Raw genomic sequence first — 20,608 nt, 5'->3', positions numbered from 1 at the left:
GGCAATCGTAATTTTGCTAGACTTGTCATTCACAAGAGAAAATTGTTAACTAACCTTCACCAGCCGGGGCCGCCGATTTATCAGAGCAGTCGCTCCGCAGCTGCGTCGGGTACACCAACTTTCGACCAATCCGCAAACTGCTGGCACGAGGACTTCTTCTTGGCGTCAATAGTGCTTCTGCGCATGTGCAATTCCCTTCAGGGAGGAGGAGCCTTTTCCTTCCTTTCCCTGCCTTCCGGACAACACAGGAAGTGGCTCGGAGACGCATGCGCAATGTCTCCGCGGTAATTAGGGCTGTTTCCTCAACCGGCGTGAGAAGACCTCAGGCTCCCGGGATTCCTGTTCCTGCCACCTGGCTACCGCCTCCTCCGCGCCCGAGCGGGGTCGCAGGCTCCCGAGCTCTGTCCGCTCCCCGCCGCCGGCTTCCCTCCGCGGCGCGACTCTCAGGTAGGCCTCGTGCCGCTTCCCCGCGTTCCCCGCCGCCATGGCGCCGCAGAGGCCTGGTCCTCCCGGGCGAGTGCGGCCCGCCGCGAGGTGCTGGGGCACGAGCAGGACTGTTGGCGAACTCCATTAGTGGCCCCTGGGAGGGACGTCAGAGCTGCAAGGGGCCTTACGGGTCACCTCCGGTCTAACCCCCTCGTATTTCTCGTGGGGAAACCGAGGCACCGGGAAGGGCCACAGAGTGGATGGCAGCCTCTGTTGCCTCTCCCCTTCCTCGTCACACGTCTGGCTTCTCATCAGACACAAGCCGCCACCTCGTTGACCTTCCCGGACCGTTCTTCTGCGGAAGGCCATCCCCCTTTAGTCTCCCCCATGGTAACCGGTTTCATCTCCTTTGTTGCGTTTATCCCTCTCTGAAACTGGTTCTTTGTTTCTGTTTCCTCCGCCAAGTAGTCCAGTATCCATGTGCACACACTGTGCCCTGGCAAGTATCTGTGAAGCGCCAGGCGCTGTGCTGAGGGCCAGGTGTGTTTTGGGGGAGCGTCCAGGTTGCTCTTTGCCGTGGTGGAGCTGGCACTCTCCTGGGGAGGCGACTGACTGCCAACAAGTTCCAGATGGGGACAGGTGCTGTGAAGAAGACGGAGATGCGATGGAGGATCCAGTGTGTTACATTAGGAAGGCAGGGAAGCCTCTGGGAGGGGCCTTCCTTTAAGAAGATGCTTTTAACAGCTTTACTGAATGTCACTTACAATAATCCGTTTAAAGTGTACATTTTGATGATTTGGGGAAGTTTCATAGAGTCGTGTAAACATCATCACAGTGCGGTTTTAGACCGTTTCCATCACCCTCAAAAGTTCGCAGGAGGCCCCTGTTGAAGTGGGACCTGAAGATTCACACTGAGACAGCTGGGGGTTTGGGGGAGGGCGGATCACCCCAGGCTGGAGGAACAGCTGGTAGGAATGCTCCAGGGCTGGGAGGAGCTTGCATTGTTCAGGGGCAGAGAGGAAGCCATCAGAGCTGGGGTGCAACCAGGAGGGAAGGAGCACGCGCTTCGGTAGGCTGGAGACGTATGCTTGTCTTCCTAACTTCTAGAGGGTTTTCGGTGTCCTGCACAACATGTGGCCCACGTAGGCTGATTAATGCTCGATGGCCCTTGTTCTTCTCCCTTAGTTCGTCCCTAATGGCAGAAATGCTCTCTCCCAACTTGATGGTTGAAGAGAGGAAGGGACAGGCGTTTCAGGCACTCTGTACAACCTCACTTGGTTTTCGTAACTCTGTGAAGTGGATTTCAGGGTCTGTTTTTACAGATGAAAAAATGAAGGCTAAATGATGTGCCCAAATCATATATGTAGTTCCTGGACTTGACTGCAGAAGCCCTTCATTCCTTTGTGTGCTTGTGCAGTTAACTGGTGTTTCAAATACATCTCAGACATTTGAGGCAGAGGTGGTCATCGAGCACCACGGCCTCGCACAGGTTGCTTTCTGAGATACTAATGCTTTCATAGACCTAGTAGGTCTACGCTTGATTATTTTTCATAAAGCTCGGGAAATTCAAATATCTCGCCAGAATTTCTCACAGTTTTCCCATTCTATGTTGTCTTCTTAAGAGATGCTACTGTTGTTATCTCCTGTCACATGAGCTGTATGTTATTGGGTTAGTCACTTTTGTCACTCAGCTGCTAGCCTCCTTTGGGAGAGGTTGCTGATATGGTAGGCTTCTGGGTGTAAAAATTTACTAACCAATGACAGAATTGAAAATGTGGCATCAGTGTATGTGAGGCGTCAGAGTTATAATACATAGACTTTCTCCTTGGAAGGAAAAAAGAGAAAGTTGTTTATGACCCACTATGCACTAGACATTGTGCTTTCTACATAGATAATCTGATTTGATCCTCAGAACAGCCCTGGAGAAGCTGTTAATATTCTCTATGTTTGCAGAATAGGGAAAATGAGGCTTGGTGAGAGTAGGGTCCCAGCTCTGGTGAGTGGCAGAGGCATGGTTCTAACCCAGGTGGGCCTACTAGACTGTGGTGCCCAGGAGAAAACTCAAAGTGGGGAGATTCTTGCTGGGCAAATGTCCAAAACATAATGCCAAACCTTTTGCTACTTAAGCAGACCAAAATGGATGACTTTTTTTTGATTTTTATTTTTTTGCGGTACGCGGGCCTCTCACTGTTGTGGCCTCTCCCGTTGCGGAGCACAGGCTCCTGACGCGCAGGCTCAGCGGCCACGGCTCACGGGCCCAGCCGCTCCACGGCATGTAGGATCTTCCCGGACCAGGGCACGAACCCGTGTCCCCTGCATCGGCAGGCGGACTCTCAACCACTGCGCCACCAGGGAAGCCCTGGATTACTTTTTTTAAACTCCTACGATCGCTGCCAGGATTGGTTGTTTTTCTAAGTAACTTCATGCAGAGATATTGACCTAATCCAGAGTGCGGAAATTAGTACAAAGACAGTGAACTGTCACTAAGCGGGAAGCTGGAAGAATGGGGCCTTCTGCTGGTTTCCAGTTGTGTTCCTGGTGCTCAGCAGCGTGTCTCTAACTGTGTAAAAAGAAATGAGCGAATTTATATTTTACCTGGTGACTGAAAAATACTCTGCTGTAATGTGTCAATATTGGTGAATTAATTGTGACAAAGTTAAGAAGGAAACTGGATGTGGGGTGTATGGGAACTCTTCTTTTTTAAAAAAAAATTTTATTTAATTTATTTTTGGCTGCATTGGGTCTTTGTTGCTGTGTGCGGACTTTCTCAAGTTGTGGCAAGCGGGGGCTATTCTTCGTTGCAGTGTGCAGGCTTCTCATTGCGGTGGCTTCTCTTGTTGCGGAGCACGGACTCTAGGCACGAGGGCTCAGCAGTTGTGGCACGTGGGCTCTAGAGCGCAGGCTCAGTAGTTGTGGCGCACGGGCTTAGTTGCTCCACAGCATGTGGGATCTTCCCGGACCAGGGATCGAACCCGTGTCCCCTGCATTGGCAGGCGGCTTCTTAACCACTGAGCAGCCGGGGAAGCCCAGGGAACTCTTCTGTCTTAAGAATTTTCCATTAAAAACTATTCTAAAATAGAAAGTTTATTTTTAAAAAGCACTCTGCTTATCGCATATTTAGACCTCTTCAGGAGAGCGAAGCCTGACATCAAGCCATTTATTTATTTACGCTCTATTTCCCTTCCATAACTTAATTATCTTTATCTTGCCTCTCAGTGATGTTTATTACTTAAGAGAGGACCTGTCCTTAACTTTTCCCATTATTTTTTAGGGCCAAGATGAGCCTGTTTGGAGCAGCCTCCGGGTTTGGCACTGGGGGAGCCAGCATGTTTGGCAGCGCCGCCGCAGATAATCACAACCCTATGAAGGTACTGCCTAAGGCTTCATGGGTTTGTAGAGACACTGCAGGGGGCCCCACGCTTGTGACAGCGAGAGAAACCCAGATGGCTTGGGAGCCTCCTTTGGGGGTGAAAACTCTGATGTTTTGTCCAGGCTGCTTTCTCAAATACTGGAGCAGAGAAACTGTGTGTCCCCTGGACGAGTGTCCTATTCCCCCTGACATTCCTGATCACTGGAATCACTCGAGATGCCTGTTAAAATTGCATGTTCCTAGGGCCCAGCCCACAACTGTTGACTCAGAATTTCTGTGGCGGAGGGAGGCAGGTGATGCTGTGATTGGGCAAGAGTGACCGGGTGGGCCGTCGTCTGGGAAATATGGTTGTGGGCCTGCCTTTGAGAGTGCTGCTTGTACTCCAGCAGCACCAGTGCTTTCACTGGTTTAGTTACACTCCCCCTTTTTATCAAAGTAAGAAAGGTCTAATTCACTTAGCTCTTGACACAAGGGAAGGCCACCATGAGGTGCTAGGGAGAAAGAAGGCAGTTTTGAATTGAATTGTGACGATGTATACATTTTAACACGGACTTTTTCCACCCCAGGATATTGAAGTAACATCCTCTCCTGATGATAGCATTGGTTGTCTATCTTTTAGCCCGCCAGCCTTGCCGGGGAACTTCCTTATTGCAGGGTCGTGGGCTAACGATGTAAGTGCTCCTTAAACGTTTGCGTGTTCTCTCTGGCATATCTCTTTGTATCGGCACAGTTAGTGTTAGCTGTTTTGTTGTTTTTTTTTTTTTTTTGCTCCAAGTGAGGGAAGCAGAGAGTTCAGGCTTATTCATGGCTTTTTTTAAGCACCGAGTTTAGCGTGTAAACCCGTCTGAATGGCAGGCATCCCTTGTTGTGCCGATTTTTGTTAAGAAAGCAGGATCATATGCGGCATTCAAAAATTCCTACTCTAGTTCAGTATTTTGAAGTATATTCCCAGGTCTGTAGTATTCATTGAAAATAAAAGTTGTCCATGACGGTATGTACAAATTTCCCTTGTAGGCATCCTGCAAATGTTCTTCAGGCATATGTTAAAGTTTTTTCACCTTTAGATATAGCATAAATCCTGCACAGACACTCTACTTACCAAAAAGAAATCATAGCATATGAAAAGAAAGATAAAAACTCTGGTAGAAAAATAGGCGAAGGGTGTTTAGAGGCACTTCACAAAGGAGTGCAAGTGGCCTGCTGGAGTAATCTTGAAACATTCAACCGCATTCCTAATCGGATAAACACATAGTGGCTTTGCCACTCTCTTAGATATGGGACCTGGGCCAGTTATCTTAGTTAAGCCTCGTGTCCTGTTTCATGAGATGGAGATGACAGTAAGTTCACAGAGCTTTAGCTGTTGTAGAGATTAATTCAGATAACGCATGTAAAGTACATCATGGGAAATCTTCAAGTCCCGAAATAGTTGAGACACAGGGTACAGACTTAAGGATTTCAGATAAATATCCTCCAGAAGAGCTGTACCAACTTACACATCTGCCAGTAGTACAAGTCTCAGCTTATCCGTGCTGGCGCCAAGTATTATTCATTTTATGTTTGTTCATTTGATCGGAAAAAAGTGTCTATAATGTAAATTTATGTTTATCTGATTATGGCTTGGAACAAAGGGCTTAAAATGCATATAATGTATCATTAATTGGCTGTTTGTGTTAATGTGTTTTATTATTATAGGTTCGATGCTGGGAAGTTCAAGACAGTGGACAGACTATTCCAAAAGCCCAACAGATGCACACTGGGCCTGTGCTAGATGTCTGCTGGAGTGATGTAAGTTTCATTCAGTTTTTTCATGTTTTCAGAGTGTATATAAATGTATATGTTTTTATATAACCTGAAACACAAATAGCAAGTATGTGTACACATTGTAGAAGTGCTGTTTCTGAATTTAAATATAGTAATTTATTGATACTCATAATGTAGTCAGTTAACTTTAGTCATGTTAACTTTAATCTCTCTGAAAGCTTTTCTTGCATTAAAAAATCCATTAATTTATTGACATATTTCCTTGAGCAAGGGACTAGACAATTTTTTAAAGCCTTTCCTACCTCTACATGTGCCATGAGCTTATGTTGTTTTAAAATTAGAAATTACTGTCCCAGAAAATAAGTCCTAGGGAAAGAATCAATCCTTTTCCATTATTAAACTTCTGAAATAGTTTGTTTTTTTGGAAGTCTTTTTCCTCCCAAATCCTGAACATCAGCAATGTAAGTAAATGTGTTCAAGTTTATTCAGCTCTGAGCTCTTCTTTATTTTTCTTTTTGGGGGAGTGGGTGGGTGATTGGGGAGTTTAATGAAGGTACCATTTACAAGGAAACCAGCAGGGATGGTGAAGTCACACAGCAAGAGCTGCAGCTGTGGAGGACTCACCCCTCCCTACAGGAGGAGCCCAGGATTGACATCCCAGCCTTTCTCTCCTCCCTTCTGCTGACGGCGGAACCCTGCAGAAGTGAGAAAACAAAGGGGCCTGACTGAGAGTCTGGGGCAGCTGTGCGGAGGAAGCTAAGCCTCAAGGTCCCTCCTCAGGCTCATGCAAATTTTTTTTATTAGATGCGATTTGCAAACAGTAAAATTGAACCTTTCTAGTGTATGATTCTGTGAGTGTTGAGAAATGCATAGAGTTGTGGTCAAAATATAGAAGAGATCCATCAGCCCAAGGATATCCTCCTGCCCTTTGTAGTCAAATCCTCCTCAGCCCCCAGTCCCTGGAAACCACTGATGTGTTTTCTGTCCCTGTGGTTCTGCCTTTACTAGAATGTCATAAACAGAAGCCCTTTGAATCGGGCTGTTTTGAGCACACTGCATTTGAGGTCCATCCAGGTTGTTGTATCTGGCAGTAGTTTGTCTTCCTTATTGCTGAGTAGTAATCCATGGTATGGATGTATCACTCTGGTCACCATCCACCAGCTGAGGACATTTGGGTTGTTTCCCATTTGGGGTCATTACGAATAATGCTGCTATAAACATTTGTATATTGGATTTTCTGTGAATACAAGTTTTCATTCCTCTTGCATTAATATCTAATAGTGGGCTTGCTGGGTCATATGTAATATATGTTTACCTTTATGAGAAATAGCAAACTACTCACACCGTACATTTGTGTGATCTTAGCTTTCAAATAGGAAATGATTCTACTATTTATAAACATTTTGAGATGGTTAAGGAGCCAGAGTTGCTCCCATTTTAATCATTAGCTCTGACAGCCTTCTCTAAAGCATTTTTGTTACCTGTAAAATGTATTTCTGACATGTCTGATTGGGTTATTATGAGACTAATAATAGTTTTAATTTACCTGTAGAAAAATAGCAACTTGAATAGATTTTAAATATTTCTAATTTATTTTGCCTGTCTTTCTTTACTGATCAGTTAACAGATCAGAATTGTAAGTTTCTTATCAAGTATGGTAAGAAATAGAATTAACTGACACCGGAATTCTGTTGCTCGGATGGTACTGAGCAGGCTGTTGGCTTTTACAAAGACGTGTACCGTCTATTTCCTTTCTCCATCACCATTAGAGTTGTGCGCCATCTAGTGGAGGCATCGAGACATAGACATGAAGAGTTCCTATTCAGTGAGCTGAGTTCTGAGAGAGGCAGGATGCGCTGTGCTGGGTAGACAGAACCCAGAAGGCAGCTATAAAGTTTGGGAAGGGGGCTGTGAATGCTCCACAGAAGAGGCAAGAATTGAGCTGAATCTTAAAAGTAAACCATCTGCTTATATAGCTTTAGAGCATTGTCTCATCCATTCCAGGCCTGGGTTCAAATTTCGGCTGTATCTCCACTTTTTGACTTTGCCAAGTTATTTAATCTCTGTGAGTATGTTTTTTCACTTATAAGATGACGATAATAATAGTTTTACAACAGGTAATAACATTATTTAGTTCAAATAATTGTCTGGCACCTATTGTATGCTAAGCACTTGGGATATAGTGGAAGTCAAAGTAGGCGAGGTAGGCAAATCCTGTGCTTATGGAACTCATGATCTCTTAAGACCGACAGAGAGGAACAGAAGGATTTCAGGTAGTGGAAATCAGTGACAGCTAGATTCAGCCCCGTAAAGACTAGCGGGGCACCTGTGGGAAGCGGTTAAGAGACTTGTTTGAGGGAATATAGGGGGTGAAAGGCTGAGCCCAGACTTGGACCTTCCTGGCTCCAGAGCCTACGCACTTAACAGCCTCCCTCACAGGGGCTTACAGGAATAGGAGCTAGCCTGGGAGAGAAGGGCAGGTGTGGAAAGGCACAGAAGCACAGAAGAGCCACAGTTAACGCTTGAGGCATAAAAGCCAAAACTTGGTGAGGGTGATTCCCTGGCAGTCTGAGGACGGTCAGTCTGGCCACAGCAGGTGGACCTGAGAGGAGCTGAGTCGAGAGCACTTGGGAATCTCGTTTCTGTGCCCCAGCCGTTAGGTAGACTGGCCTCTGTCTCAGTATGTCCACTGCGGCCTGGCATCCTGCAGCTGGTAGGACTGGCGTTTTATGAGATTAAGGGGCCAGTGTTTCACTCAGCCTCGGGGCATCCCTCTCCATACATTATCGTCTTTCCAAGGGTTTGTGGAGTTGCCCTCACAGCTTCATTAATAGGGAAGAAGGTTTTCTCTCTTCTTTCACATGGGGAACTGGCGACTGCAAATGGGAAGAAGTTTTTGCTAGGGGAAGATAGTGGTAAATCTTTGAGCTGTGGAACCAGAAGTGAAGTACTGTAGGGCAGGGGTCAGCAAATTGTGGCCCATGGGCCAGGTCTGACCCATTACCAATTTTTGTGAATAAACTTTTCTTGAAACACAGCCACATCATTCATTTACATAATGTGTATGGCTGCTTTCAAGCTACAACAGCAGAGTTAAGGAGTTGCAACAGAGACCTTTTGACCTGCGAAGACTAAAATATTTACTATATGGCCCTTTAAGAAAAAAAATTTGTTGACAGCTGGTCTAGAATTTTCAACTCAGTACTTTTTGTTTTTAAATTACCTTGTGCTTCATGTTGACTAACCTACTTTATGAGTTCTGTGTGTGAGTATGTTAAAACCACTATACAGTGACTGCCAATTTTTTAAGCTATTCTGTAGTTTACATTGGACCAGTGACTATCATAAATTAGTGTAGTTTTATTGCATGCACTTTCGAATGCTATGAGATACTGAGCTGAAAAATAATCATGATTGTACATGTGGTACAGAGCGGGAATGGGGGGTAGAAAGAGATACAGTAAATGTGGCAAAGTGTTTACAATTGGTGAATCTAGGTGATAGGTTTATGGGTATTCATTGTATTATTCTTGCAACTTTTGTGAAGGCTTGAAATTGATGAAAATAAGAAAAAAATTTTGAAGTGGCCCCTGGTAGGTAATACACATCGATACAGGATGTACAAAGGCTGTTCTTGGAGGACATGCCAGTGGCTATGGCTGCCTCTGAGCGGCGAGCTGGGGTCAGGAGAGACTTTGTTTTCACTCTGTAATTCTAAATGCTGTTCAAGTTTTTTTAACCTTTTTACATATTATCTCTTAGAAAAAATTAACAATTAAAAAGAGCAGAAAATGTGTTTTGTATATGATACTGTAGCTTGCAATACTCTGGCCCCCAAATAATTGGAAAAATTAAAATTGCAAAATAAAACCTGCCTCGGTATGTTCAGTCTGATACCTAGATATTCATATAGACGTTTTATTTTTCTTAGAATGTCAGATTTTTTTCTATTTTATTTTAGGATGGGAGCAAAGTATTTACGGCGTCATGTGATAAAACTGCCAAAATGTGGGACCTCAACAGCAACCAGGCGATACAGATAGCGCAGGTAGTAAACGCTCACCCTCTGCAGGAAGGCTGGGCAGGGCTGGCGCCCAGGGTTGCGATGATCCCTTAATCACAACAATTCTCTATTATAGGAAAGATGCAGTTTGACCATTCCAAATCAATTAGATTTAAATATACCAGAAACCTCTGTAGCACAAAAATGACACCAATCTTGTACACATTCTCGTTTTATCTAGTGTTTCATAAATTGTTCTGTCATGGGTCTTCCATAGTGTGTGGATGGGGAGGGCATGATAAGGAGCTAGTGACATTAAAACCTGTAAATGGTACAGCTCATCCTCAGCATTCTGACACCCGTGTGCGGCTTGCCTTGTACCAACTGCATTTGGTCACACATTCATTCGACAAGTCTGTATTGAATGAATGCCTGTGATACTCCAGGCACTGTCCTTAGGAGTAGAGATAGCGCAGTGAGTAAGAGGGACCCTTCCACACGCCAGGAGCTTTTACGGTCTGCTCGGGACAGCAGGCAGCTTCTGTGAGAAGACTGCTAAGAAAAGCAGAAATGAGGAAGATGAGAGAGCCTGGAACCAGAGGGTCTGGCCTGGTGAGGAAGAGCCTCTTGACACTGAGACATTTTCAGGAAGGTGTTGCGTACCGTGAGGTTGCAGTACTGTGTGTAGAAGCATCTCCTCCGTCTCTTAATGCGTGTCATCTAAGTGATACAACTGTGGTGGAGTTCCCTGTGAGTTACTCCTGAATATCTCCCCCTTTCACTCTCACATGCTAGTTAATCATGGTTAAAGTCAAATTAAATTTTGTTAGAATGGAAGGTAGATACATGCTCTTGATGTTACATTGAATGTTTTGGTCATGGGGAAGAGCTGAACTATCCTTTGGTTTCTGTTTGATGTGACCTCAGTATTTAAGGTTCCTTCTCTTTGAATTTCCAGAACCAAAGCTGTGTAGCATATTATTACATTCACCTTGGTGTATTTTGGTTTTATCTTGAAAGCACGATGCTCCTGTTAAAACTATACACTGGATCAAAGCACCAAACTACAGCTGTGTGATGACCGGGAGCTGGGATAAGACTTTGAAGGTATAATATACTGTTGAGGGACTGCATGGCCTGACCAAGATTGGCATTTATTTTATTTTATTTTTTTAAAATTAATTAATTAATTTTATTTTTGGCTGCATTGGGCCTTCGTTGCTGCGCGGGGGCTACTCTTCGTTGCGGTACGTGGGCTTCTCATTGCGGTGGCTTCTTTTGTGGCGGACCACGGGCTTCAGTAGTCGTGGCACACGAGCTCAGTAGTTGTGGCTCGCGGGTCTGGCGCTCAGGCTCAGTAGTTGTGGCGTACGGGCTTAGTTGCTCCGTGGCATGTGGGATCTTCCCGGACCAGGGATTGAACCAGTGTCCCCTGCATTGGCAGGTGGATTCTTAACCACTGCGCCACCAGGGAAGCCCGACATTTATTCTTGCACTATTTGGACTTTAGCTCTGAATGGTCACTTATTGGGTTTTTGTGGGTTTTTTTTTTTTTTTTTTTTTTTTTTTGTCTTTTAGTTTTGGGATACACGATCATCAAATCCTATGATGGTTTTACAACTCCCTGAAAGGTGTTACTGTGCTGACATGGTAAGGAATTTTTAACTTAATGATAATTATTTCCTTTAAAAAAAAAAAAAGGCACTTCTTACCTTATGATATCTTGCAATCAGAGGGTAACGTAAAAACCCTTCAAACTTTAGGAATAGATGTGGGATGTAGTTTGGATTGCCTCAGTCATCTTAAATCTGTAGATTTTTGTGCTGCATATGTTCCAGAATTACAGAAAACTAGATGTCGCATTTTTTTAGTCACTTGTATGAACATACGCAGATAGCCACATGCCATGCTGTCCCCAGAATGACATGCACTGTGTGGCTGTAGGAAGACTGGCAGTAACTTTGTGGTGTGGTGCTAGAGCTTTGGTGACTGTCTCTGAGTGAGCCGGATTGAAAGTAAAGAACTTCTCTGTTGGTTTAGCAATAAGTTGAAGTTTTATACCAACTGCCCCAGTAATTCCACTTTTAGGAATTTATCATGAGAAAAGTAAAGATGCAAATGTTTTTTGTTTTCTATAATATAGTAAAACATGGGAAGTGACCCAGTGGGCCAACAAGACAGACATGGTTAAGTGAACCCTGTTGTGGGTTCATTTGAGGGAATGTTAGATACGTGGCCACTGCTAGTGTTCTCTGGAAAATGTGTGGGGCGGTGCTCACTAAACATGCTTTGAGTGAAGGATCAGCATTATACAGAAACATGCATATACACACCTGTATAATGTTCAGGAAAAAAGACGGGGGTTAACATACCATAATGCTAACAACAGTTACCATTTGATGGGGTGAGAGAGGTGATGTTCATTTCTTCTCTATTTCTCAGTACATTTTCTAAATGTATACTTTGTAGTTTTAAAAAATGAGTCTTTTAAAAAGATATGAATGTTCTACTTTCAAATACGATTTCTCTAGGTTACCTTGAAATGTGATAATATCATTGAACTGTTAAGCTTGAAAAAAAATTCAGGCTTACTTTTTGCGACTCTAAAAAAAATTGATCTAATACTTTGGTATAAAAAAGAGTACAGTCCACTTTAAGCATGTCCCTGCTTTCCCCTGTTTCCCAGATATATCCTATGGCTGTGGTGGCAACTGCAGAGAGGGGACTGATTGTCTATCAGTTAGAGAATCAACCTTCTGAATTCAGGAGGATAGAATCTCCACTGAAACATCAGGTGAGTCACAAGTCAAATCAAGAAGCTCATGTTTAGCACTTGTCGCAGGCAATCTGGCCATGTGGCCACATATGGAAATCGTTGTACTTTCCGACATTCAAAAGGGGGTGAATTTAAACACAAATATTTAGTGAGTAAATACCATCTTCTGCAAACATCCCCCGGGTGCGCTGCATGTTGCTGAATGGGTGCACACCTCGGTGGATCGGTTCCATTGTGAATCCACAGCTTCCGTCTTTAGCTTGGTCTTCACCTGCCACGGATTCTTAGATCTCCTTCACTCTCTTCAGTCCCCTGGACACTCCCTCCGAGAACATAGAAGCTGATGGTTGGGAACTTCCCCATCTTCCTCCTGCTGCATCTAGAACTCTGACTACACCTGCATCTTCCCTGCCTTTTCCCAGCTGTTAGGTGAGCCTTCTCAGGAGCCTTAGGTTGTCAACCACCTGCCTCTCTCCTGTATCTCATCTCCCCTCTTCTTGTACTTCATTGGCACTGAACCAGGCTCAAGTCCAATCCTAGGAAACAAGCTTCTTCTGACCCCCACATCCTCTGCCACCTCCGTCCCTTTTTCCCTTTGAAGTCAAGTAAGTGTCTTACGTGAGCTTTCTTGGTTCCCTTACATCCCATTCATCTCTCACCCTCCTTTGAGACTTCTGCCCCCGTTACTCCGCTGAAACTGTTTCTGGCATGGCCAGTGATGGCTTTCTAATCAGTAGCTCCAGTGGGTACTCATCAACCCTCATCTTACCGTGGCAGCAGCATTCACTGCTGTTCTTATCACATATTCTTAAACCTCTCCTTGGTTTCTGTAATGCCAGCCTCTTGCGTCCTGCCTCTCTGGTTGCTGCTTTGTCTTCCTCGCTGCTTCTTGCTGCATGTTGAGGTTCCCCAGGCATCTGCCCTTGGCCACTGCCTCCTCTACATCTGCCGGCCGTTGCTGTTGCTTAGGTACGCCTTGTGGGCTGGAGACTTGGATCCCCAGCAGGCCTTGCCTCTGTGCTCCTGACAAGGACACCCACAGTCTGGCAGCTCCTTTGCATCCTCCTCATGTCTCAGCCCCAGAGCATCCCATGCCAAACCCAGGACCACTTTCTGCAGATCATGTTACCTCTTCTCAGGATCCTCCCTGCTCATTCTCCCCAGGCTATATATAGAGAGATACGTGTGTGTGTCTTATATATACATACGTGTAGATTGTACTCATCTTGTTTTTTTGACCAGAGCATAGACTCAGTGAGAGCAGGGATTTTGTGTTTGTTGCTGCCTCATTCCTGGCACCTGCAGCCAGGCCTGAATAGAAGGCATTCTGTGTGTGCCGAGTGAGCAGTCTTTACCTGCCTCTCCCCACCACCCCAGCCTGCTCTTCCCTGTGTGCTCTGCACCTCCGCCCCTTAGCTGTCTAAGCCAGAAATCAGGAGTCGTCCTTGATTCACTCTCCCTCCTCTCCTCCTCTCCCATGTCATCAACCACCAAGCTCACTTCTACCCTGTATGTGGTTTCAGATCTGTTCATTTCTCTCCTTCCCTGCGTCCACATTTAATGCACCTCTTCTTGATTGACAATAAGAATGTGGATCTGTGCTCCTTTACCCCTGGAGGCTGGGCCGTGGGCTGTTTCTGTGGGATCTTCTGTGGAGTCCAGGAAACCCTCCTTTGGGCCCTCAAACTCAGCGTTGGATCGAGTGTAGTGTCTGGCTTTGCATAGCTTATTCACGGTTTAGAAATTTCTGGCCGCGTCCACTGTATGCTTGACCCTTGGTCCCCCGTGCTCCACAGGCAGGCACTACTTCCCTTTTCCAGTTGGGGACGCAGAGGCTCTGGAACGTTGGGTGACTTGCTAGAGGGCACTCACCTAGTCAGTGGTGGGCTGTGAATCAAAGTGACATGTTCTCCCGACCCACCAGGGGGCCAGCACCAGAAAAGGACCTGGTGGGGCTCTGAGGGCCGCGTGCCCTGCTGCAGTGACAGCAAGGCCTTCAGGGTGGCAGAATAGGACCTGGCGGGGCTCTGAGGGCCGCGTGCCACGCTGCAGTGACAGCAGGGCCTTTAGGGTGGCAGAGGGAGAACGGTGCCTGGATGGAAGCACTTGGTCCGAGGTTTATTCATAAAATCATGTGGCTGAGTAAAAGGAGAATAACGCTCACTGGAGGAGTAGAAATTATCTTCTTTACCGTATTTGAGAAATACTGTTTCTGGTTCTTTCAAAACCCGAAAATGGGGTAAAAGCTGTGTACAGTCACGTTAGTTATGGAATGTTACAGCTTCCATTGTGATGATATACTTTTTCCCCCAACTGTAGCATCGCTGTGTGGCTATTTTTAAAGACAAACAGAACAAGCCGACAGGTTTTGCCCTGGGAAGCATTGAGGGGAGAGTTGCCATTCACTACATCAACCCCCCGAATCCGTAAGTAAGGCCTGATCAGCTTGAAGATTTTCACTTGAGGCTTTTTTTTAAAAAGGAAAACTAAGTTGGGCCTTTGTTTTTCAGTGCCAAAGATAACTTCACCTTTAAATGTCATCGATCTAACGGAACCAACACTTCAGCTCCTCAGGACATTTACGCGGTACGTTTTTAGAAACTGTAACCCTGAGAATGTGTCTAGAAACTAGACTTGGAGGTGGGTAGCTGAGTCATTATGGGGTCAGAAAAGATCACTGTCATTGTGTGTGTTCGCGTGCAGAGATAAATGGCTTACGTGAGAGGTTTCAGTTTTCTGTTTTTATGAACATATTGACCGTCTTCGTTCTCTCTGTTTCTGAATGCAGGCTTAGGAGTTTTGGGGAGCGACTTCCACCTGTATGAGTGCTGGTAGACAGTTGATACACTTAGCTAAAACCGAGAAATTGCTGTTTGCTGAAAAAGAAAAAGGCATTTTCCTGAGGTTCGCTCCTTGGTGTCACTAGCTTACATACTTATTAACCTCTGCTGACTCGTGTTTTGAACAAGAGACGAGATTCAGTCCTGGGCTGCCGATTGGTTCAGGAAATGGGGCTAGTTTCTCTTGTCATCAGCGGGCCGCCAGCTCTACTGAACTGACGGTCTGTTCCATTTTGTGTCCTGACTGAACCAGGAAGTCTGCATTGGCGAGAACCTGATTTCTCCTCCCTCCTCTGCCTCTGCTTCTCATTGTACATATCCATCATTTGTAGGTGAATGGAATTGCGTTCCATCCTGTTCATGGCACCCTTGCAACTGTGGGGTCTGATGGTAGATTCAGCTTTTGGGACAAAGATGCCAGAACAAAACTAAAAACTTCGGAACAGTTAGATCAACCGATATCGGCTTGCTGCTTCAATCACAATGGAAACATATTTGCATATGCTTCCAGCTACGACTGGTCAAAGGTGAGAATTCCCAAACCTGCGTTGGGCCCCTTCAGGCAGCAGAGCCAGGCTCTGGAGTCGGAAGGCCTGGGCTTCAGTCGCAAGGCCTCCATAGACACGCTGTGTGTCTGCAAATGGCATGTCACCGTCACCTGACTGCAAAGGGAACAGCAGGGCCTCCCTCCCATCCTTTCTCTGAGAACGTGCCCACGTCAAGTGTTTGGTCACTGTAAACCCAGCGGCTGCCACTCTGGGGGGTCCAGTCATCCAGTGATGCCAGGGGTTGTTGGGCGAGAGTGAAGAGGGCTCAGCAAGGCCGTGGGGCTTCCACCAGAGGCATTGGCTCTTTGCTTGTTTGCTGTGTGGGGAGGAGGGAAGTTAGGCACTGACAGGGTCCTGGCTGTGTTTTGGAGTCATCCCAGTGTGATGGTAAAGAGAGCAGACCTGGGTACTTGGGCTCCATAGCCGTGGTGTCTTTCTTGTTCACATCCACAACGTGTCTGTCTTCCCTGGCCCTGCCCCCCTCCCTTCCCCGAGACACACACAGCACACATCTCTCTCTGTCTCTCTGTCTCTCTCTGTCTCTCTGTCTCTCTCTGTCTCTCTCTGTCTCTCTCTGTCTCTCTGTCTCTCTGTCTCTCTGTCTCTCTCCCCCCTCCCCCTCCCCTCCCCCTCCCCTCCCCCCTCCCCCTCCCCTCCCCTCCCCTCCCCCTCCCCTCCCCTCCCCCTCCCCTCCCCTCCCCTCCCCCTCCCCTCCCCTCCCCCTCCCCTCCCCTCCCCTCCCCCTCCCCCCTTCGTTCTTCTCTACCTGTCCCCTGTCTCGTTCCCCCGTCTGTAGGCACACACGTCGGCTCTTCTAACACAAGTGTTAAGAAGCCTGGTTTCCCTTCTGTTAAACTTGTCCAGAGTGGTGACCCCCTGCCCTCTTTGTTCCCCCACCTTTGTCTCCTCCTCAGTTTCCTGGACTGTAGTCAGGTTCTTGCTGCCTTTCTTCTTGTCCAGTCCAGAAGCTTCCTTGCTGTCTGTGCTGGGCACCGGTCCATCCCTTCCTCTTTCCTTCACAAAGCCCTCCCCTTGGTTTCTCTGAGCTTTCCGTTGTCTGTTGTCTTCCTACTCCTGTCTGCTCCTTGCCATCCCTGGTGGCTTCTGCTCTCTGCCCACCTCTTGTACGCAGCCTTTTTCTGTGGTTCTCCTTCGGGTCCTCGAGGCGCGTCTGCATTCACGAAGCAGCAGCTCTTCCAGCCTAAGCAGGTGACTCTTCCATGTCTAACTTGGCTCCTGACCTCGCTCCCCACTTCTTCCAGTGTTCCAGTCCCAACGGGATGTCCGCCCCTGGCTACCCCCTAAGCACCTTAACCTAGGAGATCAAAATCCGGTGGATTCCGCCCCCGCTGTACCCTCCCGCTTGCTGCTTCTCCTGTGTTCGTTCCTCTTTGAGGCAGACACCTCCTGGGCAGTGGGGTGTCGGTCTTGGAGTCGCCTTGGGTTCTCTTTCTCAGAAGAGCTGGGCAGTCACGGAGCTCTGTCCACTTCACCTGCGGTACACCTTGCCCGCTCAGCGCAGTGTTGTGATGCCTGCTCAGGCCTGTGGGAGGCGCACTCTCTCTGAGCGTTTGCTTATGTGAGCCGCATAGCTGCCTTTTTTTCCAGCAACTTTACTGAGTTGTAATTGAAAGGCAGTAAATTGCACACATTTAAAGTGTAGCTTGATCAGTTTCAGCATCTGTGTATATACCCAGGAAACCTTCGCCACAGTCAAGATAACATACACTTGTGTCTCCCCCAGAAGTCTCTGTGTCCTTGTAATCCTTTCCTTCATGCACACAGTGATCTGCTTTTTGTCATTATAGGGGATTTGCGTTTTTCTAGAATTTTATATAGGCGGCCTCATGTACTGTGTACTCTTTTTTGCTCTTGTGTCACTAGTTTGTTTTTACTGAGTAGTATTTCATGGTGTCTGGATGTATCACAGTTTGTTTATCCATTCACCTGTGGAAGCCACGCACTCAGTTTTGCAAAATGTGTGCTTTTTTGGTTCTGCCTGGCTGGGGTTGGACTCAGATTGTGGCCTGAGGCCTCAGTTTCCCTGTGGGCCTCTTCGATGGATCTCCGCTTCTTCACCTGCTCAGCCTGCAGCCAGATTAAAACTCCATGTTTAACTCACATCACACTCATGGCTCTGTGTGTTTCAGGCGTTGAAAAAATAATTGTAAATTGTAAGCAGTGTAAAACAAAGCTCATCGCTTTGAATGCCACTCAGAATTAATTCATCTGAGCAATTAATGTCAACCGTGGAACACTTAAATTATAATCTTTTAACTTAAAGTTGCTTATGAATTTTCCATTGTTCTTAGTTGAAGGACAGTTATCCCCACATAGGATTAATATTATTAGCTTGTTGCTTGAGCGTAACTGTTCCAAAAAGCTGCACTTTGTGTATTATGATGAGACTTAATGGTCATTGGGTGAGCAGAACTTCTAGAACTATCTTGGCGTAACTGTCAAGGAGTGAGAATAAAGCATATCGTTGCACTGCAGGCGGCAGAACGCACCCAGAGGCGCTTCCCACCTCCCTGTTCCAGGCCTTTGGTTACCTCGGGTTTCCACTCATCTGTCTTACCCACACCACTCTGCTGTCTTCCTGAAACATAAGTCCTGTCATTGTCACTTAGCTTTGTGGCTGCCATTCCTTTTCCCTGTGGGACAGTTTTCACAGGCCTCAGCTTGTTCACAGCCCTTTCTAGCCTGGCCTGAGCTGGGTGCTTCCGACTCCCCCAGTGTCACACAGCCCCGCTTCCTCCTCAGCACAGGCGCAAGCAGACACGCTGACACCTGCACTTCACCTCCCTCCGCGTCTGGGATGGCGCATCCTGGGACTTGCCCTGCTCCCTGTGACGTCACAGACCAGAAGTCTCCTGTGCTGAGAAACCTCCAGCTCATCCTCCACCATCCTCCCTTCCCCAGGCTGTGCTCACTGAGGGGAGTCATCTTGGCATTAAAGCGGTGGAAGGTTGACAAAAGTCTCAGTGCTGAAAAGATAAACATGTAGAAGATCATCCTTCTAAGGGGCACATTGAAGACATTTCCACCAAGTCCTTAACCTTTACTCTGAGGATTAAAGTTTTTGTTTAACATTTGACTTTTATTTCTCTCCATTTACCTGTTTTATTCCTCCAGAGAGATTACACATCATGCATGGAGCACAGGACTTGGCATGTTAAAAGTGCCCACAAAATGCTAACCGGATTTTTAATCAATTTTTAAGGTACTGTTTTTTTTCCTCTTTAGGGACATGAATTTTATAACCCCCAAAAGAAAAATTACATTTTCCTACGTAACGCAGCCGAAGAGCTAAAGCCCAGGAATAAGAAGTAGTGGCTGGAGACTTGTGGGTTGTCCAGAGTTGTCTTCTCTCCACTCTGCCTCATCTCTGTACGAATTTGGGTCCCAGCTTTCAGTGGGTTGTCAGCCATGTATATGAATTTCAACCCCTGAAGAAAACGATGTCATTGTTCAGCAGTCAGGAGCCTGGCGGCCACGGTGACTGTCCATCTCTCCATTCCACTGCCGGTTACAGGTTTTGTCTGTAACTCTAAGATCTTAGATTCATGTGGGCAACTGCCAGGTATTTTGCAGTGCTTCATTCAGCAGTGTATGTATTAGAGAACATTGGGAAACATTCTACGAGCCCTGTACTGTATTTTGTAATAAAATATTTAGAAGATTGTCTACTAAGCTCCCTTTGTCCGTCTCTCCCCTTGCCCACCCTGTAAGCTCTGAAGTGGTTGCCCTGCTCAGCATCATCATTGGGTTTTGATTTGTGATTGCAGATGCCCTGTGGGAAATGCAGAAATTTTGCCCCTTTGGAGAGAGGAACCCCTGAGCTGGGAGTATTTCTGCTGTGTGGATTCTCTAGCAGCAGTCTCTCCAAGCATTGGTGGGCAGAGTTTGAATGTGTTTTTCTTTTGCTTCCTTCATTCCTGTCTTGGACATTCCAGTGCTTTTCAGTTCTGCAGGGCAGATGTCCTGGTGACTGGAACAGGGGTGTTCGTGTTCTGAGTGACAGGCCTTTGTGGGCAAAGCCCAAGTGGGTGATGCATGTGTGGCCTTCAAGTTAGAACCCAGGTACCCTGCCTGGGAAGTACTTGGAGCTGGTGCCCCCAGTAGCCATAGGTTTGAGGTGTTGCTTTTTTATTTCATGTAGTTCAAAATTCCTGATTGGTAAGTATCTGAAATGAGAGTCTGTTGTGTTTTTGCCCTGCAATCCCGAATGCTTTTTCTGCTTTACTCTTCGGGGCTGGTGTGTACATTAACTTCCTGAGTGTGGAGCTCTGGTATTGATAATACTGTAAGACATGTTTGCCTACTCTTAAAAGACAAAATAAAGTCTTCTACTGAAAGACATTGCCAGCACTCAATGGTTTAAATTCTTTGGTAGTCAGATCACAGATGAATTCAGACCATTAACTCTCTAGTTCTTTTGGTCTGAAAAGTTTTGTTTTGGGTTGGTTGTTTTTTTCTTTTATTTTTTTGAGAGAGAGGGAAAGGCAAGTGCACTAGAAAAGTCTTAATATTCAGGTTAACTGTTTACAGCTAACTTTTTCCTTCCCTTTATGAATCAGCCCTGCAGCTCTGCGATCTGTGTGTATCGGCAGACGGCGAGTAGGAAAGATTGCCATGAGGAGAGCCAAGCTCTAGCCAAGCTCAGGCTATTTCAGTAGCCAACGTTCGTTGGAGGTGAGAAGAGATGGATCACTTTTAGTTTAGCCGCAGTTATTTTTTTTTTTGCGGTATGCGGGCCTCTCCCGTTGCGGAGCACAGGCTCTGGACGCACAAGCTCAGCGGCCATGACTCACGGGCCCAGCCACTCCGCGGCATGTGGGATCTTCCCGGACCGGGGCACGAACCCGTGTCCCCTGCATCGGC

General features: G+C 46.4%; 1 protein-coding gene across 2 annotated transcripts; it reads left to right on the top strand.

The window, feature by feature from the left end:
* Positions 1–251: 251 nt before the first annotated feature.
* On the top strand, positions 252–19,411 carry RAE1 (ribonucleic acid export 1). Of its 2 annotated transcripts, none has more exons than XM_079944632.1 (12): positions 252–447; positions 3,698–3,794; positions 4,363–4,467; positions 5,489–5,581; positions 9,519–9,605; positions 10,581–10,667; positions 11,139–11,210; positions 12,247–12,354; positions 14,656–14,762; positions 14,847–14,922; positions 15,509–15,703; positions 18,971–19,411. In XM_079944632.1, exons 2-12 carry the CDS (start codon positions 3,705–3,707, stop codon positions 19,055–19,057), a joined length of 1,107 nt encoding a protein of 368 aa, XP_079800758.1. In that variant the 5' UTR covers positions 252–447; positions 3,698–3,704; the 3' UTR covers positions 19,058–19,411. The 2 variants fall into 2 exon arrangements, with proteins under 2 accessions (XP_079800758.1, XP_079800759.1); XM_079944633.1 differs by lacking the exon at positions 18,971–19,411 and adding an exon at positions 18,488–18,937.
* Positions 19,412–20,608: the final 1,197 nt, after the last annotated feature.

The sequence above is a fragment of the Stenella coeruleoalba genome (assembly GCF_951394435.1).
Source record: "Stenella coeruleoalba genome assembly, chromosome: 15".
Lineage (NCBI taxonomy): Eukaryota > Metazoa > Chordata > Mammalia > Artiodactyla > Delphinidae > Stenella > Stenella coeruleoalba.
This window is presented reverse-complemented; position numbering and strand designations above follow the sequence as displayed.